Source organism: Eurypyga helias, unplaced genomic scaffold, assembly GCF_000690775.1.
Source record: "Eurypyga helias isolate BGI_N326 unplaced genomic scaffold, ASM69077v1 scaffold29257, whole genome shotgun sequence".
Taxonomy (NCBI): domain Eukaryota; kingdom Metazoa; phylum Chordata; class Aves; order Eurypygiformes; family Eurypygidae; genus Eurypyga; species Eurypyga helias.
The window spans coordinates 33,599-61,451 of NW_010262843.1; the positions used below are offsets into that span (position 1 = coordinate 33,599).

The window sequence follows — 27,853 nt, forward strand, 5'->3', positions numbered from 1 at the left end:
ATAATATGTGATTTCTTGTTTCAAGTCCACTTTTATAATTTTTCATTACTGTGAGAATCTCTGGTCTTTAAGAACAGTAATCTCTTAAAGTCACTAATGTCCTGGGCACTAGGTTTATCTTTTAAATTGTTCCTACAAAGTATGTCCTCTGTGGTGCTGAATTTGAATAACAGGTGCTGTCCTTGGACATGGTCACTAAGAAATGTAGTCTGCATCCAAGCAGAGCACCTGCTTTTGCTAGTGTGCAGATATGCTTGTAGCTCTGTTGCCTTAACAGATGTTTTTTGGCAATGCATTATGCTGCCTTTGTGTACTGTATGCATTACTTACAGCATGCATTTGCTAAAACTTAGCTTAAGCAGTTCATTATTGTATGGGTAATAAACAAGAGCGATTGGATGTCTTCCTGTGACCTAACAGGCTTGTTTTGGGTAACTTGCATGACTAGAGTATTGATTCTGGAATGACCAGACTTAATTGAGGAGAAATGGCACTAGGGAAGGGGAGAGGAGTTACTTTATTTGTAGCAAGGTTTTATCTACCTGCTCCAAGAATTATTGGGTGATGAATTTCAGAGTAAAAACTCTGAATTTGCACAGGGTGGAATGAGGGGGAAGTGGGTAGGAATCAGGCAAGAATGGGACTGACCAGCAAGTTGTTAGCTGAATCTGTCCTTGTTATAGGCAACTTCTTAGCAATAAAAAAAAGAACAGGGAGGAGAAAGCATTTAGCTCCAAGTGAACAATGAGAAGGTGAAGGCAGTAATTTTTATGACAAGTTAAACTTCAGCAAGGAGTGAGAAGGGGAAGGGTTAGATAGCACAGTGTAAGGGCGAGTGTGTTGAGTAGCTTGAAAACCAGCATTGAGAATATGAGCCTAAACTGTCTCCACCAAGAATGTACTTAGAAAGCCAGCTTGACTAGCTTTAGCTCTTCCATGACCTGAAAGTCAGCATCTTTTGCAAGAGGATAAACTTCAGCTGAAGACATTCAAATATATGTCACAAAACCCACGTTGATGTGGGCTGTAAGTATGTTTGTGTATGCATTAAAAAGTCACTGGTAAGGGGCACAAAGTGTGGTGAGAGATGTTTCTAGACTCAACAGATATTAGTTACTTTTTCTAAATGGCATCCCACCTGGGGGGGGCAGGGGGAGGAGTACCAGCAGGTGACACTAGAAAGTCTAAAATGTCTAATGCCTCTATTTTACTGCGGATTACAATAAAACTTATTCCGGGGTGGTTATATTGACCAATGATATTCCGAATAAGTGATTATACTGAATATCACTAAGAACTCAACCTAGAACAGAAGACAAGTGTTAAACCTTGATATCTTCAAATAGTCTCAGCCTTTCAAATAGTGCATTAGAGCTCTTTGGCAACAGATCGAAGTCATCTTGAAATTCATAGTAACTGTTGTCAGCTTAGCCCTTTAAAAAAAAAAAAAGAGAGAGAAAACTTGCCATACAGCTTCACAAACTCAAATTTTGGGACACATTTGAAATACTGTAACAAAATATGCATTATCCAAAATGCTGAGAAGTGTCAAGAAAATATTAAGAAAAATAAACCTCCAGGTTAGATTTTTAAGGAAGAAGGGTAAATTCAGATTTATTTTCTTTAGCAAGCTAGTACCATTAGAGAATAAGGGAGCAGAAGTAAGTGATTTGTCATATAAATATTGACTCCCCTAAAGCTTGCTAAAGCAGTAAGGGAAATGGTGATCTAGATGAATTACTGAGGTGTGTACACCCCTCTGTCTGGAAACATGTCCTTAGAAGGCGTAGTAATCTTGTGTAGAAAGGGAAAGGCTTGTATAGGGGTATAATAAGAAACAGATATATTAAGAAGTTTGAAATAGGGCGCTTAGTGGAGATAAACAAACATGCAAACTAATGGGAGATAAACAAACATGCAAATGTAACTGTAAGGAGCTCCTAAAAGTTCAGGAAAAATGATGTGGGGGAGTGGTTCTAGGAAGGAAAGTGGGAGAACAGGGGAGATTTATTCTGGCTGGCATGGTCAGTCATATGTGTATAAATGACAGTGCTGTTTGTTCCTGGGGTTTGCCGTTCAGGATGCAGAAGAATCATTAGTGCTTGTCATCTTTGAAATAAAAACTAGAAAAGCTGAGCTGGCTTACTCTGCTGCAGAGGAGAATGAGGAGACGCATGGTTGCCATCTTTGCAGAAGCTTTTCCCATACTGGAAGGAGATACCCTGAGGTTTCTTATCTAGTCCTCACTGGATAATTGTGTTTAAATGCAGCCAAGGTGACTTTCAGAGTCCTGAGCTACGCAGAGGTGTGTGTAACTGAGCAGTGACATCACTGAGTAACAGCTGTAGAATTTGTTGGAAGAAAAAACCAGGCTATACTGAAGTTTTCAACTCTGTTTTTGTGGCTAAATATTTTTTAGGTAGGGAACAAGTTTCTTGTTTTGCTCTCTTAATTTGACTATTTTCATATCCCTTTCAAGCCCTATTATATTTTGTAGGTGCTTTTAAAATGTTGCAAGTTGTCGTCTCACTGATGTAACAATATAGAACCAAGCTTAATTATACCTCTGCTATTAGGGAAATCTTGGATTCCCTTTGTGTAGTGTCTCGTGTCCCTTAAGTAGGAAGAAGCTGGCAGTGATGGCTGGTACAGTGTTGAGAGCAGGGCAACTTAGGGTAGCAGTCCCTGAGTGAGAAGCCTCTGCCTAATACTTTAGTTTTGGGCCGTTGGAGATGTCATTGGGGTACACTGAAAAGCCACATGAAGGTGAACACAGAGGAGCATGAATGCTATAGAACTACTGGCTTCAAGGGATTTGGCAGAGGTGAGGCAGTAAGGAATCTAAAACTCGCTCTATGTTAGTTTATTTGGGGTTGTGGGGTGACAGAGCTGTCTGTGTGATGGTCGTGAGTCGTAGAGTTGTGATCTTGGGATTGAGCAAGTGAGATGACTAGCCTGGAGGTAGTGGTTTAGTTGCAGTCACGGGCTGCGTAGGGCTGTAATCGAGACCTGGGTTTGGTACTGAGGAAGGGGAATAGTGGAATATTAGAATGACAGGAGGTTTTGTCTCTCCTTCCCCTGCCACAGCTATTGTCACCCTGTTTCTGTTGTATGAGGAAAACAGCTCAACACAGGAGCCAATCTTAAGTCTTCCTATCCTAACAAATAAATCTCTATTGATAATCTTCCTGGACTGCAAAAAAAGGGGTTTCCAGGTTATGGACTGTAAAGTTTGACTTAAGTTTGTTTTGGCTTGGGTAATATGCTCAGACTTCAAATAAGTCAATGCAGTACAGCTGTGTTCAGTCCTTGTTTCTTTCACCCAGCAAAAAAATGCCTTAAAAAAAAAAAGCTGACCAGTGAACACTTAAATGTGAAGATTTTCTGTTAGGCTGTGCTGTTTCAGGTTTAGCCTGTTTGGGTCCATTTTCCTTCAGAGTCATTAACATGACTGTTTGGCATGCAAATTTGATGATGTCAGGGCATAAGCAATGTAGCTGTTTGCCATAAGGAAGCCTATGCCTCTGCTTTAATTCTGAAGTTTGCATCTGAAGCTCTTGCAGCTGCTGAATATGAACTACTTAATTCTAATTTTCTTTTAGTTTATTCGAAGGCCATCTCTGTTCATAACTTGTAGCTCCTTGAAACAGATCTCTTGATGATAGCACTGTATATTACAGCTGAATAAAAAAGCTCTGGAGATGAACATCAAACCAATTCCCCTGAAAGCCCTTGCTGTCTGTCTGTGGCAGTATGACTGGTGCTTTCCTTCCTTAGGCAGTCACAGGGCACCTCTAATCCCATCTCTGAACACTGGTTGAGCCCTATTTACCAGTGAAGGCTTGAGGCCATTAACCTCCTGCAACTCCTATAGGTACAAGACTAACTCAATCGGGAGGCCACACTGGCAGTGTGTTAAGGGGGCAATCAAATTTTGGTGACAGTGTGAGGGGAAGGAAGAAGGTTCATTGGTATGCTGAAGAAATTAGCTTACGGTATTGAGAAGACTCAAAGGATTTGCAAAAGATGCAGGGGATAAGATTGACTTAAGAAGGCGACTTAAACAGTGAACTTAAAGGGTAGGGCAGCATTGAACAGCAGGAAGGGAACAAGCTTGGAGAAGGTGTTCTTCCTTTTCAGCCTTTGAAATTAATAGAGAGGTGGAAGCTCATATGTGCCGTGGTAGATACATCAGAGAGAGAGAAATAAAGACTCGAGAAAAGAGAAACGTGCAAAAAGGTCTGACAAGTAGAGTATTCTTCCCGAGCAGCAGGACAAAATGAGCTCAGCTCTTCTGGGTGCTCAGGCTGTGATACTCTGCAGCTCATCCACTGAGCGGTAACTGGATAACACTATGTTCTCTAAAACCCTGGCTCAGCTCATTTAATGCCTCTTATGGAAAAGGACAGCCCATTTCATTGAAATGCTTCATGGTGTCTCTTCATCTGACCTGTGTTAAGCAAGCTCAGCTCACCAAACTGGCAGAATATTGACAGAACAGGGAAGTCCATCAGGTGTGCACTTTGTGCATCTTGGGATTGCTTTGGGGACAGGAAGACATGAGGGTACCATACTGTTAAACAGCAGTAAGCTGTTAAGCTAGATCTGCTGTTTTGTGAAACCTTTGCCCTCAGCAGAAACCCTACTTTGATACCAGCTAAGTCAATCTTCACTTCCAGTGAATGTCTCATTGATAGTCTATTAATAAGCTGCTATGGAGTTACTTAATAGTTAGGTCTGACTAACTGAAAATAAGTACCCACCAATCTGAAGTAGTAAATGACATGCTGACATAAAGAATGAAAGTGTATTTGTGTGTTTTTCCAGTGAATTCTACTGTAACAGGGTGGTTAACTTGTGCTTCTGCTTTATGTTTAGAAGAGTACCTCACTACGAATTTCCCTATACTGTTATAGGTACTGAGTAGCCTGTTTTTCCACATATGTAATATGAACTCGGAGTGGTAAACACATTTTATCTGTGGAGTAATAGTGCTATACCTTGTGTCAGTTAAAGCATGCATTTTCTGTGGTGAAGTATAACCAGCTGTGAGGGGAGTTTTGTTGTGTACTTGTAGTACTTGAAAAGCTTAGCTAGCTATGGCATGTGATTCTACTACAGCTGTTTCAGACTGGTTTTGTCTTGTATCTGTACTCGATATCACACCCCTCTTCCTCCTCCCCCCTGCCCTGTGAGTGCCTTACTGCATGTGGATAGAGTTGGAGTCATGATGTCTTTCTCTTGTAGCAACTTCTACTTAAAGTTTTGGGTTGAAAGCATATGGGGTAAAAATGCCACTGCTTTTTTGAATACTTGCAAGTTACCTATTTTGTTCTATATGTACAGACAATCTGAAAGTCCATGTGCTGGCCTGCTTCATTTCAGTGCTTGGTGACTGTTAAGTACACAACTTCTGAAGTTCCCAAATTTCTTGAGTCAGTATGCCTGGGGTGTGGTAAATACACACATAGCAGGTTAACCTTCATCTGCATGGAACTTAACCGCACACTTACCTGTGTTGTGTTCCCGGGTCAAATACAGTATGATGTTTGAACGGCCAGACTGGTGGCTACATCAGTGAAAACTTTTCAGATAATTTTTCCTTTCTGTTAAATATTTAGTTAGCAGCTGTGTACTTATTTCATCCCCCAGTACCACAGCTCAGCATTCCTGGAATGTTTTCAGATGAAGGAAATAGACAGGAGCCAGTTTGATAGGTACTGTGCTCAAAAACATTGCATATTTAAATGTTTTATTTCTGCTTAGTGGCCAGAAGAGGGAGCAGTGATCTAACGCACTCATGTTTTCAAAACTATTTACATCTGTTCTAGTAATAGTATGTCTAAACTGAACGTTAGGGGGTTCTAATTTTATTTATTGTAGAGACCAGATGGACTGAAATGTAAAACTGGCCCTATAAGATTTTTAACATTTGACACTTAAATTACCAGTCTTCTGGTTTGGAAGCTGTTAAGAGGGTATTTTGGCCTGATAGTAAGCATCCTCATAATTGGAGAAAGTTGTATTGCATGGGGAGGGTTGCGTGTTTAAGATCTACCTGGTTCTGCGGTGGGATGTGTCGTCAGAACAATAGCTTCATAACCTAGAGCAAAAATCAGTTGGGTCAGTCTCAGTGGTGCAAACGCTTCTAAATTAAAAACTTGAACTTCTCTTCCAAAGCTGTGAAAGATATGCTCGGTGACTTACCTCGAGGCAGACTTCATGACAGTGAAGAGGGCTTGAAGGGATGTAGTTCATTTAGGAACACAAATAATACTTACGACACAGCTCAACACTGGCGGTGCTTGAATCCTGGAGGGGAGCATGATTTTGAGTTAAGGCAGTTACTCTTAAACTATACAGATGTAAACAAAACTGACTAAAAATTATGAAGATGATTAAGTTTATGCTGCACAGATTTACCTGGGCGCAGGGGAAGACAGATGCAACCACCACTGGCTTCTCCCAATGAGATTTGTTTTTCTCTCTCCATCTGAAACTAAAGCATCCTTTTTGTTTCAATTGTTTTGAACCTCAGTGTGTGGAAACAAACTTGTGTCCCATAATGTGGTATCTGTTTAGCATGAGAGACTTACAAGCTCTTCTATAACTGTAGTGCATAGGTTACGAAAATGTGTCTAGGTAACAACTTGAAGTTCAGTATTACTTAAAACAAAATAATGTATACAAGTAAATATCTGAACTGTTCTTTTAGTGGTGTAGCAGTTCAGTGTAAGGTGACTAAAAGCTGATGTGGGGTTATTGTGGTTCTTAGGTAGAAGTTATACTTCTACATAAGTCTTCCCTGTACACAGAAGTTTCATTTCTTTGTAGAACTGCTGTGTATTTAGAGACTGATTTACTCTCTATTCTTTACGTATTACATAGGTCTAAGAAAATCTACTAAGAAGCGCAGTGAATCACCACCTGCTGAGCTCCCCAGTTTGCGGCGGAGCACACGGCAAAAGACCACGGGCTCCTGTGCTAGCACCAGGTAAAACTTAAGATGGAACGTGACTGCTGCTGTGGGTTGATATTAATGTCACTTTATTGCATGATGCTGGACTTGACTACGCTGTCTTTGGTATTGTAGAAGTAGGTGTAGCTTTTCAGGCCTGCTGGGTTACTCTACACCAGTGCCATGTAGAGTGCATAGAATTTGTCACCATCAGACCTTCAGTAAGTCCCTCAGCTGTGGTGGTGGAGGGAAAGAAGTACCCAAAGCCAAGCCCATATTACAAACACAAGTAATCCTTTCCAAGGCTAGTTGTGTTTAACAAGATACAAAACACTAAAAGAGAGTGCTTAAACTGTTGTCCATCACGAATATAAAATAGATTACCGTTTTGAGAAATAAGACTTCATGGTACTCAGCTTGTCAGCAGCTGCATCTGAACAATACTACAAATATCAAATATGTAAGGACTTAATATACCTTCTGATGCAAGCAAGAGAAAATTTAGTCCTGAATGAATAATTTTAAACAAGGAGTAGATTAAATGAGGAAAAGCAAAAATCATTAGTTGCATATATTCTGAAGATACTTACAAACCCTTAATGAGATTTCCCCCCCCCCCTTTGTGCCTAAACTGCATTTAGTAGTTCCAGTACAACCTCTTTTCCTTCTTCCATGCCATGAAGAATAAATGCATCTGAAGTCTGGTTCTGTTGTCAAGTGTGCATTTGAATTTGACTGTTTAATTTGTAGGCATTTATATGTGTAGTGGTTGTGACAGTAGTGTGTAAAAAAGCCAGTTTAAAAAGGCACATGCCCTCCAACATCTTTCTGGCTTTGAAAACCAAGTTGAACATCAGAGTTCTCTTTGCTTTCAGTAGTCCAGAACTTCCTTTAGATAGTGTCATTGAAATTCTCACGTGTGTACATGATTTGTAAATAAGTCACTTCAATCTTGCTTATTTTGACTATTATATTTTAGTAGACTGCTTTGTCTTGAAGGGTATAATGTGAGGACCTAGCTGTAATGCATGAGTATAAATAAATCACCACCATGGTACAGGGCAGGGAGGGTGAAGAAGAGCTGGATCATTTTGTGAACACGTTCTTACACAAATCTCTCTACACTTATGTAGATCACTACCACAGTGTTGCACAAATTATGTGGTTTTGAGTAGTCCCAGATTAATAAATCTGTCTTAGTTCATAAGGTCTGAAACTGTTTTTTGAATCTTTAGTCGGCGAGGCTCTGGCCTGGGCAAAAGAGGAGCAGCTGATTCTCGCCGACAGGAGAAGATGGCTGATCCTGACAACAACCAGGATGGAGTTAACTCGTCAGCTGCGCGTACAGATGAGGCTCCCCAGGGAGCTGCAGGTAAGAAGAAATTCTAACTGAAGCATTTTTAGTGTAGTTGCTGGTATAAACTTCTTTGCATTTAAAAATAATTAAATGGATTAAATTCTGGGAGGAAATTAATATTAAAGATTGGTACATCTGGTAAATAATTCTGGGAGGTTTTTGAGTGAGAAGGGTTTTTGAGTTGTTTTTGAAACTTTTGTTGGATATTGGATATGCTTCAGTTTATGCTTTGTGTGGTCTCCAAACTATGTCAAAGCAGACAAGTTTTCAGGCACCTACCTTGTTTTTCTGAAAATATAACTCCAGCTGATGCTACATAAACTGCTGCCAACAGAAGAGACACCGTACTGTTTGGGACTGTACAGAAGGCATTCGTTTATCTGTAAAAGCTATTCTGTAACTCCTGATAAGTATTCTGCAAGCTTTTTGGTTGAAATGGCAAGCGTGTCTGTACTGGAGATATTTGTTAACAAGTAAGGATTTCTTTACTTGCGCAGTCCCATTACAGTACTTAATTCTGTCATCTTGGCCTAATCAGTAGTGAGTTCAAACAGAGCTTTCCAGTGATTATGGCGGACTGCAGAAAATCTCAAGTGTTCTTTGCTTAAAGCTAGCTACATCAGTGCAAAAAAAAGTAAAAATTAAACTAAGTGCAGCATAACACTCAGTTACTTATGATAGAGGTAAATCTGGCTGAAAGGTAATTTGCTGATCTAGCTGTATTTCCCTCAACCCTCCCCCTCAATTATCTTGTGTTGATAGAGCCTCTTGTTGCTTTTGGCAAGTATTGGACGGGTAGACCAGTCTATTTAAAATGACAATTGTTCAGAAGTATGATGGTGGCAGTGTTAAATGCAGAGCACTCTTCTGACGGTTGACACTTGATGGTGGAATTGACGTGAATTTTGTAGCTTTAAAGGCACTTCAACTTGCATTAATATCTATTTTATTTCTTTAGCTTCTAGTTCTGTTGCTGGGGCTGTAGGTATGACAACCTCTGGAGAAAGTGAGTCAGATGATTCTGAGATGGGAAGACTACAAGGTATAAAAGTCGCTATTAATTTACCATGTGTTTTTTGTTTGCAGCCTATGCAGAGCCATACTACCCAAATTCTGTATTATATGTAGTAGGAAGGTTGTATTTCGTTTCTCTGTGAATGTGTTGCTATGCTTACTGTAGTTCTGAAGCACAGAGTTACAAGCTTTAATTCACTAAAGACACAAGAATTTAGGAGGAGGGGGTGAATTTGGTCTGGAGGGGGTGACGTAGTGTCCTGACTCATTTACGTGGCGTATAATACACGACCGTTGATGTTTTTTTCGTGAGGAAGTGAGGGGAGAGAATGGAAAACTCAGTCCTATGAAGTGTTTAAGCTCAAATATGAAGCTAAGTCTTTGCAAGAATGTTTTCAGCTGACAGGCTGTGTTAGGCCTGCCATTACTCTGCCTGCTTCTGGATAATGTTTTTGTTGTGCTTCTCATTGATACCTATGTTACTGAAAGCCTTGACCAAACAAAATCTAAATGTTCATAAATGCTCTTATGTTCTTAAAATGCTTGCTTTCATGCTTGGGCTAAAGGATTAGGGTCTCAAAACCTGAGAGTACAGACAGGTAGAAACTTGTTTTGCATGTCCTGCAACTAGTGTAATGATTTTGCCACTACATCGCAAGGATTATCTCCCTTGCAAATGAAAGGTTTTGGTTAATCTGGATATTTTACTGTGGAAATGAGTGCTGTGTCACTATTGCTTATAGTCCTTAGTAAGAATAGATAGGCATTGGGAATATTGAGCTACATTGGTTTTTACTATTAATTGTTATTGCATTGATCAGCAGTAGTCATGCTTGCTACAATAAAAATCAATCACCCACTTTATCTTAAGTAAGACAACTGAAAAGTGTTCAAAACAAAACCAAAAATCCCCTAATATCTAGCAGAGTTCTTCGCCCTCATCAACAAATAAAGCTGTGAACCTGGTTTTTCAGTATCATTTTTTCGAGAGTAATAATGCCACTCAGTACTTGAAAATGTGAAGCTTAGCTTAACCTGTTTTATGTAGTTTGAGTTCATATATATATCCAGTTACAGTCCATTATATTTGCTATTCTGAATCTAGACTTCCAAGGATTTGGTGGACCAGATTTATTCTGTGAAATACATAACTCTGGTAACTCAGTGTGACTTCTCAAAGGGCCTTAATGTAGTGATGCATACAGAAATGAGTTATTTGTTCCCTAAAGGTCATCTTTTTGGTGTTTTTTTTTTTTTTGGAAATTGAGGTAGCTGCAGTCATCTAATCCTAACTCTGCTTTCTTAAAGTATCAGAATTCTAGTAGTCTTAAATTATAGCATCATGGAATTTAAACTTTTAAAATATATGTAGAAGCTTTGACAATGGCTGTTATCCTCTGTTTGCTTTTAGCTCTATTAGAGGCTAGGGGTCTTCCTCCTCACCTGTTTGGCCCTCTTGGTCCTCGGATGTCGCAGCTCTTCCACAGGACAATTGGAAGTGGAGCTAGTAAGCAAAGTTTGTCTAATTTGACTTCTTTCCACTTCCAGACTAGCAGAATTCAGCCTCTAGTAAATTCTAATATTTGTATTAGCTTCATAACTTAATATAATACTTGTTGGAGATTTGTATGTCATGATAGTGGTAGACTACTGGTCAACAATATTAATTTGCTTGCCTGCTTTATAGGAAGAGAAATTTGCCTTAGCTGTATTTCTTTTCTTTTCTTTTTTGGGGCATCTTAATTGTTCCCTTCTAGGTGGGGAAGGGAGGGTTCTTGACTTTTCACTCATTCCTTAGCTTTTTCTTTTGCATGATGGCCTGCTTAACAAAAGACCTCTCCAACCCCTTGGGTTTTTTGCTAGCTTTAAACAAATGCTTAAGCTAGCTTTGATTCTATTAGGAGATGTCAGTTCTAAGGTATGTTATTTGTAGTTTCAAGGGTGTCTTAGGTTTCAGACAGAAATCATTTCCTTCAGGTGGTGTGTCAGTGAGAACATGGGTCCTTAATCTTTTTCCACTGTCTGCATTATGCAGCTGGGTGAGATGTGTGCCTTCCAGTCCAAGTCTTCCCAGAGGAGCCAAAGGCAGCCTGTTACGCTGCCTGCCAAGAAGAGGATGGGGTCTCAGGGATACTCCATGTGCTGTATTCTCCAGGGGGTGTGTTGAAAAGTCTTTTGCTTTATAAAGGTGGAGTGGTGTGCGTTCTGGCACCTGCTGTAGGTTGGCAAGATGGCTGTGGTGAGCAGTGTGGTGGACTCCCTGTGCTGACCAGTCTCCACTGGAAAGACAGCAGAGAGTGAGATTTCTGCCTCCCTTTCCTATCCCCCCCTCTTTATGACAGGGAAAGGAAGTGAAACTACAAATACAGAGGAAAACAGAAACTATCTCTGGTCTTCCACTCTGGCAGACGTATAGCATAACAGTTTCCTTGAACACTTAATGTCGTCTAATATCTTCTTTCCTAATCTTTTTTCTGGATATCTAGGTTCTAAAGCCCAACAGCTTTTACAAGGTCTGCAAGCCACTGATGAAAGTCAGCAACTACAGTCAGTGATTGAGATGTGCCAGCTGTTGGTCATGGGAAATGAAGAAACATTAGGAGGATTTCCAGTCAAGAGTGTTGTACCAGCTTTGGTAAAGATTAAATCTCCTGTTTCTATTGGAGGATATAATATTTCAATCAGTATCTTGCTTAAGTAAAATATTCTTAATTTATATTGTCTTCTTAATTATATGCATGCCTGTGTATCTGTATATCTCATTATTTGGTTTTGAGGGCATGTTTTGCTCAATTTTGATAGTTCTATTAAGTCTTTATTAGTTCAAGAATAGGTAGTGGCTCTCTGGAAACCTTTACCAAAATTCAAGGTCCTGAATCAAAAGCTACAATACTGACTTCTGCCCTTTATTTATATTGTTATCTAGATACTTTTTACTAAATTAACAGTACTTTTTTTATTTTTCAAAAAACAGATAACACTGCTGCAGATGGAGCACAACTTTGACATTGTAAGTGGTTTGTAATGTTTAAGATGTTTTTTGACACAGAAAAATATATTGCCTGACCTTAAAACTGAACATGTATTTATTTTATAGATGAACCATGCATGTCGGGCCTTAACATACATGATGGAAGCACTTCCTAGATCATCTGCTGTAGTGGTAGATGCAATTCCTGTTTTCTTGGAAAAGGTAAAATGAAATCAAGAGTGTTACAATAATCTGAGGGGATTTAATATTTTGATTTTAGGATATACATTAAGGTAATGGCTTCTTTTCATTGATTACAAGATACTATATAATGCATGAGAAACTTTTAAAAGCAGACTTATTCTTTGCTCACACCTTTACTGAAAAACTCTGATTCACTGAGAACTTTAATTGCTGTTGCAAAGATACTGCATAATTATAGAAACTGGTAACTCTTGGAGTAGCTGTATAACTGATCTAGCCTTAAATTGACTAGTTTGAGTACAGCTAGCAGTGCAGCTGCATTAAGGGGGTTGTGTGTTAGTACAGGCTAACTGTCCAAATGTTAATGACGGTGATTATTTTTGCAAGCTAGTTTAGGAATTAATGAACTTTCTTGTTTTCTTGTAGCTGCAAGTTATTCAGTGCATTGATGTGGCAGAGCAGGCGCTTACAGCCTTGGAGATGTTATCACGCAGACATAGTAAAGCCATTCTGCAGGCAGTAAGTAAAGAAGAAAGCACTTTTACCTCTCCCAGTTCTACATCTTGGTGATCTGTGAAGATGAAATAAGAAAACAGATCTCTGACCTTAGCAGTATTGAGAGTGAAAATGTTTGTTTTATTATAGGGTGGGTTGGCAGACTGTTTGCTGTATCTGGAATTCTTCAGTATAAATGCACAGAGGAATGCACTAGCTATTGCTGCCAACTGCTGCCAGAGTATAACACCTGATGAGTTTCACTTTGTGGCAGACTCCTTGCCACTGCTTACACAAAGGTTAACCCATCAGGTAAGAAGCTATTATAAAATTGCTATTGACCTGAATGTAATATAAAGTTGTGTCCAGATATCTTGTTCTTTACCATGTATTACTTGCCTTTGCAATGTGATAATTGTCTTAAAGTTTCCATGCTGTCAGGTTGTTATAATGTGCATATGGACCTTGTGATTTTTGTGCTCTAAGGACTCATGACATCCCTATTAATTTTGTAAAATGAGATAAAAAAGATAGAGCATGAACAATAAGGCATTTGTAGTCCTTACCTGTTGCTCATCGGTAAGAGGGAATTCAGTAACATTATTGTTCTTTTTCTTAGCAACGAGTTGCAAGGTTCCCTCCCACTTCAGACTTAGAAAAGCTTCAGTTTCAATTTTTGTGGCTGCTTTTTTCTGATTTGACTTTTTGGGAGGGCTTATGGCTTTTGAAAAAGGAAGTTCCTACTCTCACACAATGGCTTGGTTTGAATCCTAAATGATGGGGCTCCTAAGATCTGCCTGCCCTGCAATGGTGCTGTGTTCACAAATGAGTATTCTCAATGACTGTGGAACCAAAAGACACTTGGACATACTGCTTGGTTGGCAGATCCCCATTAAAAAGGTGGAGAAGGAGAAACTATTTTGTTCCTTAACAAATGCAACTAAATGGAAACTTCCAGGTAGTGTTTTTGTGTATTTCTGTGCTATTCTTAATTTTGCCAATATCTTCTTGCTGAGAGACTACTTGAATCTTTGAGGCAGCTTCACAGAAGTCAAATGTCAGCTTTAGGTGGTGCTTTGGAAACAGGAAGCACCATTGTCATCAGTAGTAGGGACAAGTACTGACTCCTGCTCTCTGAAGAGAAACTACAGCCCACAAAAGTTTCAAGAAAGATTTCAAGAAATTTTAAGTGGAATTTCTCTGGGGAAAAAAACCCAAACAAACCAAACCTTAAGTTAGCTCTATAGTTGAGGTCAGAAGGGATGTCTCATTTATCTAGTCCTAACCCCCTGCTTAAAAGAGGCCAACTGGAGCAGGTTGCCCAGACCATGTCCAGCTGTTTTTTTTTTGTTTTCTTTTTGGTTTCGTTTCTTTTTTCTTTCTGAAAAAAAAAAAAAAAAGAAAAAAAAGAAAAAGACCACCCAACTTTCCAAGGATGGAGGCTTAGACTGTCTGGGCAACCTCCTCCAGTGTTCAACCACCCTTCCAGTAAAAGTGTTTTATGTTCAGACAAATTTCTTCAGTCAGACGTTCATTGAAATACTCAGCTATTTTTAGGTCAGCCTTTACTGTCTCGGTGTCTTTGCGTTTGCTGTCTTGGCTGCACTGCATGATACAAAAATAAGGTTTCATGTAGTCTGTAGAACAGTTGCCTTCACTCCTGCCTGTTACCTATATTTCCTATTGTTTGCCTTTGTAGTTCTCTTCCCTTTGGTTTTCCCCTTGTGGGATCCAAACAGGGTATTATAGACCCATTTATTCATCTGTAAAGGTCCCTAAAAGTGATGGTGTTGCAAATGTGAGGCGTTTCCCAGGGAACGTGCCACATCAGGAGGGTAGTTTAGGCTGCATTCATAAATTTAAAATTTGAAGCTGTAATATTCTGTAAAATTAGAGTGGTGTTTTTGGAGAAATTTTGAGTATCATGACATTTTGAAGCAGTCGAATGCCAAGTTCAAATATTTTAATTCAAAACCCCCCACTTTTTTTTATAATAGGACAAAAAGTCTGTTGAAAGCACTTGTCTTTGTTTTGCACGGCTGGTGGATAACTTCCAGCATGAGGAGGTAAGGGTGTGTTTTTTGGGGATGTGGATTTTTGTTTCCTTCTTCCCTCCCTCCATTTCTCCTAAGGGCTTATATTTTTAAGTCATTCTAACGTTTCTAACATTTGCTGTTCCCTCCTGAAGAACTTGCTCCAGCAGGTAGCTTCCAAGGACTTGTTAACAAATATCCAGCAACTCCTGGTAGTGACACCTCCTATCCTGAGCTCAGGAATGTTCATCATGGTGGTGCGCATGTTTTCCTTGATGTGCTCCAACTGTCCGACGCTTGCAGTCCAACTTATGAAGCAAAGTGAGTTCTGGCTCTCTTCATATTCTGGGGAACCTACTTAAGTTAATGCCTACAGTCTATATGGAACTCTGTATGTGCACTTAATTATGCAATTACTGTGTTATCTTATTTTTCCCCTCTCTTACTATGCTTCCCCTGAGATACAAAGTTTAGCTGATCTTGTTGAAAGTTGTTGGTGGTGGGTTTTTTTCCCTGAGGGTGTTTTCTCCCTTTCCTGTCTCTAGCTGTTGTCACTGGAGTTTTTACCTAATTTTGAGTTTGTATTAGATGCACAAGTTACTCTAATTTCAACACAAGCTGAATAATTCTTTTTGTAGTCTTTACCGGGTGGGGGAAACCTAATTTAAGGGCTTTTTGTAACGGAAAACAGTAACTGCTGTGTAGCTGTCTTCGTTCTGACTTGTTTTCTTTTCATCTTGTGAATTTTGAATTGTCACCTCAACTGCCCTGTATACTGGGTGAAATTTCCCCCTTAATGTCCCTTTAAGGCAAAAAAACCCACAAACCACCACACACACCAAAAAAAAAAAAAATCCCACAAACACATTTCTTATATCTTTTGAAGAAGTGGCTTATGTCTTACTCTCTGTCTGTTTGCTTGGGGAAGTGATTCTCTTCTGCCTAGTGTCTAACATGGAATGGAGCCCATATTCTGATGTAAGCAGTCTCATAAATAATAATTTTTATAGATATTGCAGAAACTCTTCACTTTCTCCTTTGTGGAGCCTCAAATGGGAGTTGTCAAGAACAAATCGAACTTGTTCCACGAAGTCCTCAAGAACTTTATGAGCTTACTTCTCTTATCTGGTAAGTTACACAGCCCTAGGTTTTTGGGTCTGGATGGTATATTGAAATCCATAACTTCTCTAAAAGGGAGGCAAACAGTTTTCAGCTTAGATGGACTTTATTGTGTACTCTGTTTTAATGTTCTTTGCAGTGAACTGATGCCTTGCCTGCCGAAAGAGGGGATCTTTGCTGTTGATACTATGCTGAAGAAAGGAAACGCACAAAATACAGATGGTGCAATATGGCAGTGGCGAGATGACAGGGGTCTCTGGCATCCCTATAACAGGATTGATAGTCGAATAATAGAGGTACTAAGTACACACAGTTGTGTGGTAATGTTTTTTACATATGTGTGCATTTGCAGGGGGAACCGAGTGATTTCTTTACAGTTTTGAAAATATCAGTGCCTTCTTTCAGTAAGAAACACATGAGTTTCCTCAAACCTCCTGCTGTAGTACTGTTTTGGTATTCAGTAACAGGTGAAGTGCTTGATCACTGTTCTTGCTGTATTTCCGTCAGTCATGGTTTTTCCTACTGTGTTGCCCCTCTCATCACCTTTCATCTAGCTTCCTATTTGTTAGGGATTTCTTAACTTTGAAATTTTTTCTTGGTTTTAGACAGCTCATCAGGTTGCTGAGGATGAGATAAGCCTGTCAACGCTTGGGCGTGTCTATACTATTGATTTTAACTCTATGCAGCAAATAAATGAGGATACTGGAACAGCACGTGCCATTCAGCGAAAACCAAACCCTTTAGCCAATACAAACACTAGTAAGTACAGGGTAGGATACAGATGGTGTCTCTAGCTATGGCTAATTTATGCTGGTTACACAACAGTCTGCTACTTACCTAGTAAGTTTCTTGCGGTTTCTGTGGAACACAGAAATGATTCTGGTTTACATGGATGAAGAAAGCTTTTACAACAAAACTCCAACTGTTGAAATGTGTTCTTTTTAACACGTGAGCTCTTTTTTTTAACATGTGAGCGCTTTCCCTGGGATCTGAAAATGCGTTAAATTAAGGGGGAAACAGGGGATGTTCCTGGCTTGGGATTTTCCCAAACAAGAGGTTCATACACCTTTTATTTAACAAAGTTTGTGCAAGGACCTCTTACTGTTGTACAAAAACATATAAGAAAACTGAAGAAAAAGGTTTTGACAACTTGAAAGAGGAGGATTTATACCTACATTCCTGTCATCAGCTTGACTTCTTAGATATTCAGTTAAAGAGCGTAACTAATTCAGCTTGGGAAAAAAAAAAGTATTTGTCAGAGCAGAGGTGCAAAGAACTATGCAGTGATTTGTTGCACGACTTCTTGCAGGTGGACATTCAGATTTGAAGAAGGATGATGCTCGAGCACAACTAATGAAAGAGGACCCAGAACTGGCAAAGTCCTTTATCAAAACATTGTTTGGTGTTCTTTATGAAGTATATAGCTCTTCAGCTGGACCTGCTGTTAGACACAAGTGCCTTAGAGCAATTCTTAGGATAATTTATTTTGCTGATGCTGAACTTCTGAAAGATGTGCTGAAAAACCATGCTGTTTCAAGGTGGGTGTGTTAACTTGTGTGGATTAAGCTAGTTTTGAACTTACAATTCAACTAGTTTTTGACCAGTTTTTCAAAGGCAGTACAAAGTTCCACAACATCATGTTATGTAAAGACAGTTTTCTTTTCCTTTATGCCTATGTTAAAACTTGGTAAAAGTGATCTAGGTGGGAAGACGAATTTTCCGGTCCTTTTATGTAGTTTTTACAAAAGCACAATGAAATTTGTCTGCTTTCAGTCTTCAGGATGATGTATGCAACACGAACTGGCTTGATGTTCTTAATTTTTTTTAAAAAACAAGAAGAAATGAAAACACAAACCTAATTCTAATAACTTATCTGTTTTAGTCATATTGCCTCCATGTTGTCGAGTCAAGACCTTAAGATAGTAGTTGGAGCCCTGCAGATGGCAGAGATATTAATGCAAAAGTTACCTGATATTTTTAGTGTTTACTTCAGAAGAGAAGGTAATTCTTTCTTTTCTTTTTCCTCTTCACCTCCTTATTTAGTATTTTAAAAGTCTGTGTGTGGAGAATTCATATCCTATTCCCCTCCCCCCCCAACTTAATACTGTTCTTGAATAATAAGGGCAAATCCATGCAAGCTATTGTTGTATGACTGGGGAGGAGCTGAACAGGACTCTGGAGGAGACTAGCTTGTTTTTTCTGAATCTGAAGCAAGTTTGTGCAGGATTACTAGATGCTAGTGAATTTATGCTGAAGGTGGTGTGCTAAAATTACATGGGTAGTCTTACTGGACAAAGCTGAAGAATCTTTGGCAGGAACTCTGTTAAAATCTACTGGGGATTTGGGGGTTTCTTTAGCTATTTTTTGGGCGGCTCTTTTTTTTTTTTAAACTATGTAGATTAACTTATTCAGGAAAGGGTGGAACTGCTTTTTAAAGCTTAGTATTGATGGGTGGGGTGAGCCAGTGCTGCCATAGTTAGACCAGAAGTTCTAGTAACAGACTTCTATCTTTTCAAACACCTTTGTCCCTTCTTCCACAACCAAACCAACCCACCAACAAAGATGTTTTTCTTTTGCAAAGGGGTGATGCACCAAGTGAAAAACTTAGCGGAGTCTGAGGCATTGCTAACAAGTCCACCAAAAGTATGCACTAATGGATCAGGCACTCTGGGTACCACAACAACAATAAGTACTGGATCAGCCACTGCTGCCAGTAATGCAGCTGCTGATTTGGGCTCTCCCAGCTTACAACACAGCCGGGAGGATTCTTTGGATCTGAGCCCACAGGGGTAAGTACGCTATCTGTTGTGAACAGTCGGTGAGGGTTTTTGTGTGGTGTGTTGAGTGTTTTGGGCTTTTTTGGGGTCTGTGGTGGTGTGTGGGGTTTTTTTTAAAGACTTGTCTGACGTGGGCTGCTACAGTATCGTCTGTACTTTGCTGTGCTGTGATATTTTCCCCTAAGGAACTAAAATGGATTGGTGTTGAAGCTATCAGTAGGTAGTTTTTACTATTTTATATGGTATGTTTAAAAAAAAAAAAAAGTCTAGTGACATGATAGTTACAATGGAGTGATATGCAACACTTCATGCTGTTTGAGAGGCTGGAGAATGCCAGGAGAAACAGCTGTAGTTTCATGTAACACCAGAGGACAGAGGGATTCTTTCAGAACAATGATAGCTGTGGTGCACGGTTCCTTTCTGCTGGGGACCGGAGATAAAAAAAGTAATCTTTAAGTTATTTTGTTGGAATGTAACCATTTTGAACACTTGCAGAATTAATATCTCTTGTAGGAATAAATTTTCAGTGTTACACAGTTTGCCTTTAAAATAAAGCTGAGATGTTTGTCGTAATGTATTGGCATAATGAGGAAATTCACCTTTAAACCAGAATTGAAATGTTTAAGGCTTGGTGAGTAGAAACTCCATACACTGAAAAAATGCTTTCTGGGCTTTAATAGTAGAGAAGCCAGCTCAAAGTCTCAGTGTCTTTTGGTGTTTATTCAGTAGACAGTAGTGGACTTTTTTCCCCTTCTCAGTATATTCATATAAACAAATAACCAGTTGGTTACACAGATAAAAACATGAAAACCAGGAGAAACCTTTATTCAGTGGCAGTTCTGGCTGTATGATGCTGCCACAGTAGAAAGGTGACAGCAAGCAAACTCCCTTCTCTCTGGATGGAGTAGTCACTCTGTCCTTCTGCTTAAAATAGACTTGAGGCCTCTTCTCCCACAGCTCGTTCTTCCCTTGTGCTCTCCTTGTTATGGGATTGAACTTTTTTTAATTCTTGTGGAAATAAGTGGCATATGTATCAAACTGAGGGATGGATATGCATATGAATGTGGGGGATGGAAATGTTACTTTATTTTTAAATTTGGACAGACGACTGAGCGACGTTCTAAAGAGAAAGAGACTGCCAAAACGAGGGCCAAGGAGACCGAAATATTCTCCTCCAAGAGATGATGACAAAGTAGACAATCAAGGTAAATAATATAAAATGTGATAGTCTCTATCCTTTTAAATTTAAAAGTAAGCTTAGAGGCTGTCAAAAGGGCTAGCTGTAATAAACCTGTTGATTCTCTTCGTTTTGTCTTTGCATCCCGCAGCTAAAAGCCCTACGACTACTCAATCTCCTAAATCTTCCTTCCTGGCAAGTTTAAATCCTAAAACATGGGGAAGATTAAGCACACAGTCCAACAGTAACAATATTGAACCAGCACGAACAGCAGGAGTCAGTGGTCTTGCAAGGGCTGCTTCCAAGGATACCATTTCCAATAACAGGTACACAAAATATCTAAATAGTTCAAATATGGGGTTGACTTTGAGGTGCAGCTACTTTTTATTCTGATAAGCTGTCAGGTGATTGAGTAGCACCTGTCAAAGGACTTTGAGCCTAACCACTGCTAAAACAATTCTGGAAGAAGAATCAGAAATTAAGGTAGAGGAAACAACCTCTTGATAGTTTAAAGTAGCATGCTGGGGGAAAAGTGGAGTATTGGGGAAAAATGGTGCAAGAAGTACTCTGTGGAGAACAGACCTTGATGTGTTGGACTGAGAGGGAGGGAAGGGTTTTTGTCTGTGAATACTCTTATCCATGGGGAAAATGATACACTGGCTGTGTTTACTTGTAACACTGGAATATGCTAAGTGTGGCTGAATCCCTTTTATGTGCTTCTTTACAGAGAAAAAATTAAGGGCTGGATTAAGGAGCAAGCCCATAAATTTGTAGAACATTATTTTAGTTCTGAAAACATGGATGGAAGCAATCCTGCACTAAATGTATTACAGAGACTTTGCACTGCAACTGAACAACTCAACCTCCAGGTTAGAAATGGCAAACATAATTGGAGTGGGGGTGGGAATGGAAGCAGTAGAAGTATTTAGGAGGAAGCTAGAGGAAAGATGACCATTTTAGTGTGGCAGGTATTTTAAGCACAGTTTTTTATCTTAAATGATGATACAGTACTGCTTCACTTGCAGTGGTTTGCTTTGGATATTTTTTAGAGTTAGCATATAAGCTCTGACACATACCATTTTACGATAATAACTAGTATCAACAAGGGTTTTTCCTGATTCCTAGCAATGTGTCACACAGCATTTTATTTCAAATTTAAAAATTCTGCAGTTAAATGTTAGGGTTTGACTTCATACCTAAAGGAGGACACAGTTTGTAATAAGAATTTAGGGGCGAGGGGAGTATAAGAGGGAAGTAGCATTTTGTTGAAAGGATAGGAGAAATACGGAGTGGGCCAAGTCTACTATCATCTCAAGAACCTGAGCCTTGCTTCTCAGACAGTTGTGAACCTTTGATATGTGGTCTAAACCTGTAACTTCTAAAGTAGCTGGACAGCTGACTTGTTCTGTGCATTGATATAAGGAAACATTAAAATATGAAGCTTTCCCTCCTCCTCTCACCCATGCAGATGTCATGTAAAATATATACCAGTCTGAGTTTGGTTGTGTTTGGTTTTTTAACTTCTGTTTGGAGGTCATCTTTACGTTGCATGAGATAAAAATAGGACCTCACATTTCTATTTAAAACAGAGAAAATGTAGAAGTTGCCTGAAATATCTCCTTTCGAACAGAGAAACTGCTTATCCTCAGATTATTTGCCCTGTCATTGCTTGTATTGTGTTACTATCTACTCCAAACCTCCCCTTTTGTCCCCCCTCTCTTTCGAGCTGTTCCATGCAGGAGGGGGAAACCCAGTATTTCTTAAGCATGTGATAGCTGGGTAGTAAAATACTGCCTTCATATTTTTCAGGTGGATGGTGGAACAGAGTGCCTTGTAGAAATCCGTAGCATTGTCTCGGAATCTGACGTCTCCTCATTTGAAATCCAGCATAGTGGGTTTGTTAAACAACTGCTGCTTTATTTGACATCTAAAAGTGAGAAAGATGCTGTAAGCAGGGACATCAGATTGAAAAGATTTCTTCATGTATTTTTTTCTTCTCCAGTAAGTTTTCTTATTTCTTGTCATTCTTAGTTGTTTTTTTTTTTTCTCAAACTGTACTCGCCTGACCATCTGAGAGGTTCAGCAATGACCTTAAAGATGGAGTATGGAAGGAACATTTGGTTTCTGCCTAAGGTGTATAACACTACAACTTTCACATGGTTCTGTCCTTACAGGTCATAAACTTATTAGAATACCCTGTAATTACAGAAAATTCCACACAGCAGTGGGAATAACCAATTGTGGCCCATTGTCTGAGTCTTGAACAACTTAAGTTACTCCTGACTTAAGAAGTTGATATGGAAAGAGTTTGGATAATAGTCACTTGCTCTCTTTAGTTCTAAACACTACAAGAAACTACATTGTTCTGTCTTTAAAGTAAGAAATATAAAATGGAAGAGAGGAAAACAGATAACTACAGCTTCTGTGAAGCTTACTGCTCATGCTTACAGGTGAATCCTTAAAATCTGTAGGGTTATTTAGTTGAGATCAGGAGAGAAAAGTGTGTTCTTTGAAACAAGTCTTTCATAAACTTGTGTCATCTAGTCATACTGATACTGCTGCTACTTTTGTTATAGCAGTGAGGCTTAATACCTGTGGGTGGCTTTTGGTTTTTCTTGTTTTGGGCTGTGTGGGGGTGTGTGGTGGGTTTTTTTGTATTTTTTTTTTTTAATTAAACAGCTTGTGGTTTGAATTATTTAAGATGGATTAATTAAAGCACATAACTAAGAGTGAAATATGTTTCAGCTTCCTGGAGAAGAACCCCTTGGAAGATTAGAGCCATTAGAAAATGCACCTTTGTTGGCATTAGTCCATAAAATGAACAATTGCCTCAGTCAAATGGAACAGTTTCCTGTCAAAGTGCATGACTTCCCTAGTGGAAATGGAACAGGGAGCAGGTAAGGATTAATGCTCAGGTAATAGTTTTGTTGGAAGCTTTTGTTTTCCCAAATGTGTTTCAATGCTAAAAGTTCCAAGAGGTAATGTGAACTTCTGACCCTATTAAAGACAAAAGCAATTATGCAGTTGGCTTTTTTAATTCAGTGGAAGATTGAATATTTAACTAAATATTTGCTTACTGTCTTGAAACTTTGATCACTTAGATTGGGGGTGGATGTGAAATTTTAAATGCAATTTCTAAATTTAAGCTTTAAAAATTCAAATGTCTTCCTTGTCTCCATGTAATAAACACTGGAAAGAAGTAGTCTATTTATTGCTGAGACACTGATACCTTTCAGTCAAGTATTTAAACTGCTGAGGGGTTGTATTCCAGTGCTAAACTTTATTTGGATAGGCTCTGTTCATTTAGAAAGATGATTAATTGATAAGTGGTGGCTGTCAACATAGTTTAAAATAACTTTAGACCTGCCCTGTGTCTTACAATAGAATAGATTTGGAATCCAACTTATTTGCATTCTATTTCTCCAATTGCTTTTCTGTACTTCTCTTGAATAAATCAGTGTATAGCAGTTAGTCTGTTTCAGTACAAGCTGCATATAAGTTTTGAAAGTATTTTATGATGCTGGCTGAAAGCTTGATTATTGAAATATTTTTGTGACTATGTAGAAACTAGGAGGGAAGGAGCATTTAAAAAAAAAGGATTTTTGAAAACTCTTTTTTAAAGTTTGGAATGCCAAAATTTTCTGTCTCTTAGGTAGTAAGATAGTGTGGATTTCTTCTCACTAATGGTAGATATATCACAGATTAATGCTATAGCATTAATCTAATGCATTAAAATACAGTACCCGTTTTCTGTGAAACTTTCAACCCATGGAAATTAAGGCAATACAGATTTGTAACACTTGAAGGAATTGTCTTGATAGTGACTTTTGCAAATAGTATGTGTTCTGTCATCTTACAACACTTCCAAATACACACTACTTCTGTAAACGGTGGGATAACTACAACAGTTATAAAGCTGCTAATCACAGAAGCAAAACTCAGGTATTCTTTTTGATAGAAAATTAAACATGGGAATTTGGACGGTGGACATTTGGACAGTCACACAGCAGTGACACAATGCTGCTCTTACTGTGGATTATGTTAGTGAGGATTTTGAGGCCTTAAGGTTTGGTAATTCTTCAGTAGCACCTGGAAGTAGAAGCAGACTAAGATAAGAGGTTTGTGTATAAAAATGGCTAGCTTGAATATTGATTGTTTGAGATGGAACATGTAGATAAACCATACTTGGCAAAGAAAAAACAGAGGAGCTTTCTGGTTGTCTCTTTAGTTCCTTATTAAAAGCTACGTGAACAGGTACTTGCATTTTCTATCCTTTCCACCCTTATTGCGTTGCAGGTAAATGCAGCTCTAAATCTCATGTGGCATCAGCTGGCCACTGGACAACATCAGATCTCAAAGATGGCCAGTATAGGCCACACTGTAATCAGCCCTCAGACTACCCTTAATCCATGTAGCTTCCACTGGAAATCAGATTTTGTCCAACTTGGTGTTCTGGTAGAATGAAATTTTTAGTCAGTTTATCCAATTCATAGTAGCTGATTTTTAGAGAAATAGACTGAGAAATAATACTCTGAATAAGTGAATTTGTAAATGCATATAAGCCTATTTTAATGCATTTTTAATGCATTATGGTTATTAGATTCTTTGTGTAGCAACTTTTTTCACAAATTATTTTGAGTTTTTCTCTTAACAGAGGATCCCAAGCTTTAAAATTCTTCAATACACATCAATTAAAATGCCAACTGCAAAGACATCCAGACTGTGCTAATGTGAAACAGTGGAAAGGTGGACCTGTGAAGATCGATCCTCTGGCTTTGGTGCAAGCCATTGAAAGATACCTTGTAGTTAGAGGTACATCTCTCTCATACAGTCACATGTGGTTTGCTCCTGGGGTAGTCACTGCTGTTAGTAGTGTAGAGTCTGAAAAACCTCTGAGGATTATACTGAAGACAAATGGGAGGCAACTATAAATGTACCTTGCTCACAGGGGAGGGAGATTAAGGCTGCAGAGAATCTTTTCTGGAACAAACTTTTTCCTGTTGTAGACAGTTCAGCCTGTATACTAACAGAAGTGTAATCTAGTTGACTATCGGATTGGCTGTAACTTGGCGTTTTTGATGCCAGATGTTGTTACTGACATTTGTTCTAATGCGTCTCAACCCTACTTTTTCTGGCTGATGTATTTTATGAACTCCAGTGTTTAAAACAATCCTAAAGGACTTCTTTTTGTAAAAGCATTATGACATTTCATGTAAAAACAAATGAGGATGTGTTTGTTCCTTTCTTGCCTCAGGCTATGGAAGAGTTAGAGAAGATGATGAGGATAGCGATGATGATGGGTCAGATGAAGAAATAGATGAATCTTTGGTAAGCTTGTGCTCTGGGCGTCAGGGGAGGGAACTGTGGGGAGAGGCTTAAAGAAAAGCTAGTGACAAGTTACCTAACGTGTGGGGGTTTTGTTCTGTTCAGGCTGCTCAATTCTTAAATTCGGGGAATGTGAGACATAGACTGCAGTTTTACATTGGAGATCACTTGCTGCCATACAACATGACTGTGTATCAAGCAGTTAGGCAGTACAGCCTGCAAGCTGAGGAGGAGAGGGAGTCTACAGATGATGAAAGCAACCCATTAGGAAGAGCTGGGATTTGGACAAAAACGCATACCATTTGGTAAGTTGGCTTAGAGTAATCAGGGGAAAAATTCTTCAGTTTCCTAGATCTATATACATAAAGAATATTGGAACATAGCTGTCTTCCCTCCTCCCCTGCTCCTCCCCACAAAACTGTGAAGCTTTGAATTTTCTGATGTGCTTGAGATCCTGGAATCTTACTAAGACTTTATTGTTAGCTACTGATGGTTTTCCTAGCTCATAAGTGAAGCTGATGAACAAGAAATGGGGAATCTTAAATGCCACCTGCTAGGGGGAGAGATCGTTCTTGCTGTTAGGTAACTAATCACAAACAATAGAGAATGTGTCTGCAGTCCACAAATAATGGGCAAGTTCATACTGCTTTTCATAGCTGATTGCTGTGCAGGTGTGCATGTTCTCTGGCCATACTTCACAAGGAGCCGTATGGACCTGTGACTGTGCCAAACATCTTAACATGCAGCAATGGTTTCTTCTTTCTAATATTAAATGTTATGCCAAAAAAAAAAAGCAAACCCCACACCAACAAACAAAAAAACCAACCAACCAAAAAAAAAACCCAACCAAACCTTTTTTGTCTATACCTTCTGTTGCTCTTCCAGTTCATGATGCTGGAGGGTCCCATTTTTTTTCCACCATGACATACTTTGCTTTCAGGGACCTAACTTATGGGCGGGATCATATCCAAATGTATTGTTCTTGTCTGTCTCCTTTTAACTGTTATTCAAGTAAAATTCTGGTAATCAAAGTACTAATGCATTTATAACTGCTTTTGTTTCCATGTAAGTTAGCATTTCACAAACATTTTTTAACTAATTACTTTTTAGGTACAAACCTGTGCGAGAGGATGAAGATGGTAATAAGGACTGTGTTGGTGGTAAAAGAGGAAGAGCACAAACTGCTCCCACAAAAACCTCCCCGAGAAATTCTAAAAAGCATGATGAGTTGTGGCATGGTGAGTGTGTTGCCTTGCTAATGTGTTAGATTTGTGAAAACTCATTAGGGAAAGGATGGGGAGAAGAGTGTTTCTATAAACACCACGGTGTTTCTTTTAAAGCAAGCATAGTATAAGAAAATGAAGCCTATATTAATGTGTGTATTAAAACTTAAGATGATACTTACTGAATTGTTTATCTAAACTGTTGTAGTTAAGTGAATGCCATGACTCTTACTACCTAGGCTCCTAATAATTAAATCTCGGAAAGACTTCTAATTGATTTGTTTGGATAACATTGGTTTTTTTCCTGTTAGATGGTGTATGCCCTTCGGTATTAAATCCTCTAGAAGTTTACCTCATATCTACTCCACCTGAAAACATAACATTTGAAGATCCCTCATTAGATGTTATTCTGCTTTTGAGAGTGTTACATGCTGTCAGTCGATACTGGTATTACTTGTATGACGTGAGTAGAGCGCTTCATAATCACTTTCATATTTGATATAGATGACTCCATCCTGAAACACTTTAAAATAGCTGCCTCTCCTTATCCTCTGCTCCCCACCAAGACACAATAATGCAAATACTGTCATCTTCCCCTACGTATTTCTCTAACTTCTGGTAAGGTGAAGGCTATAAAGTCTTAGTCAGTTAACTTCCTCTATAGTGTTAAACACATTTTCCATGCTTTTTCCTTCTTTTCAGTTCTTTTCCTGAAAAGAAAGTTAATAGTAAAAACCTAGTCAGTCTTCCTCTTATGGCTTAGACTCTGTATGACCAAAATAACAATGAAAGCTTTTTCCCTTGTGATAAGAGGGTTTTTATGCTTCTAATTTGCTTAAGTGCTTGGTCTTTCTTTAACTAGAAGTACATTGTTTTTATTTAACACAGAATGCAATCTGCAAGGAGATAATTCCAACCTCGGAATTTATCAACAGTAAACTGACAGCAAAAGCAAACAGGCAGCTTCAGGATCCTTTAGTAATTATGACAGGAAACATACCAACTTGGCTGACAGAACTTGGAAAAACATGGTATGAATGACTTACGCTGTGGTATTTCTAATAGGACTTCAGCAGGGCAGCCCAGGTGCATCACATGTTACAAGGCTTTTGAAAGGGCTGGGGAGAGTAACATGTAGCCACAGGAGCCTTGTGAAGTTCAATAGTGACACTTGGATGACTGTTACATCTCTGCCTAGTT

The 27,853-nt window shown here is 38.9% G+C and overlaps 1 protein-coding gene across 1 annotated transcript in view; it reads left to right on the forward strand.

The window, feature by feature from the left end:
• The window catches only part of TRIP12 (thyroid hormone receptor interactor 12), a 49,537-nt gene that overhangs the window by 10,018 nt on the left and 11,666 nt on the right, over positions 1-27,853 (forward strand). The window contains 28 exon segments of the mRNA XM_010155864.1: positions 6,889-6,994; positions 8,194-8,330; positions 9,274-9,357; positions 10,741-10,836; positions 11,816-11,964; positions 12,304-12,339; positions 12,427-12,522; positions 12,931-13,023; positions 13,150-13,311; positions 14,997-15,065; positions 15,188-15,353; positions 16,043-16,160; positions 16,291-16,447; positions 16,838-16,910; positions 17,461-17,689; positions 18,034-18,152; positions 18,733-18,940; positions 20,033-20,133; positions 20,257-20,431; positions 20,833-20,974; positions 21,915-22,106; positions 22,851-23,002; positions 24,745-24,917; positions 25,360-25,433; positions 25,536-25,735; positions 26,541-26,668; positions 26,965-27,116; positions 27,542-27,684. Of these exon segments, the coding sequence (XP_010154166.1) occupies positions 6,889-6,994; positions 8,194-8,330; positions 9,274-9,357; positions 10,741-10,836; positions 11,816-11,964; positions 12,304-12,339; positions 12,427-12,522; positions 12,931-13,023; positions 13,150-13,311; positions 14,997-15,065; positions 15,188-15,353; positions 16,043-16,160; positions 16,291-16,447; positions 16,838-16,910; positions 17,461-17,689; positions 18,034-18,152; positions 18,733-18,940; positions 20,033-20,133; positions 20,257-20,431; positions 20,833-20,974; positions 21,915-22,106; positions 22,851-23,002; positions 24,745-24,917; positions 25,360-25,433; positions 25,536-25,735; positions 26,541-26,668; positions 26,965-27,116; positions 27,542-27,684 (3,730 nt within the window).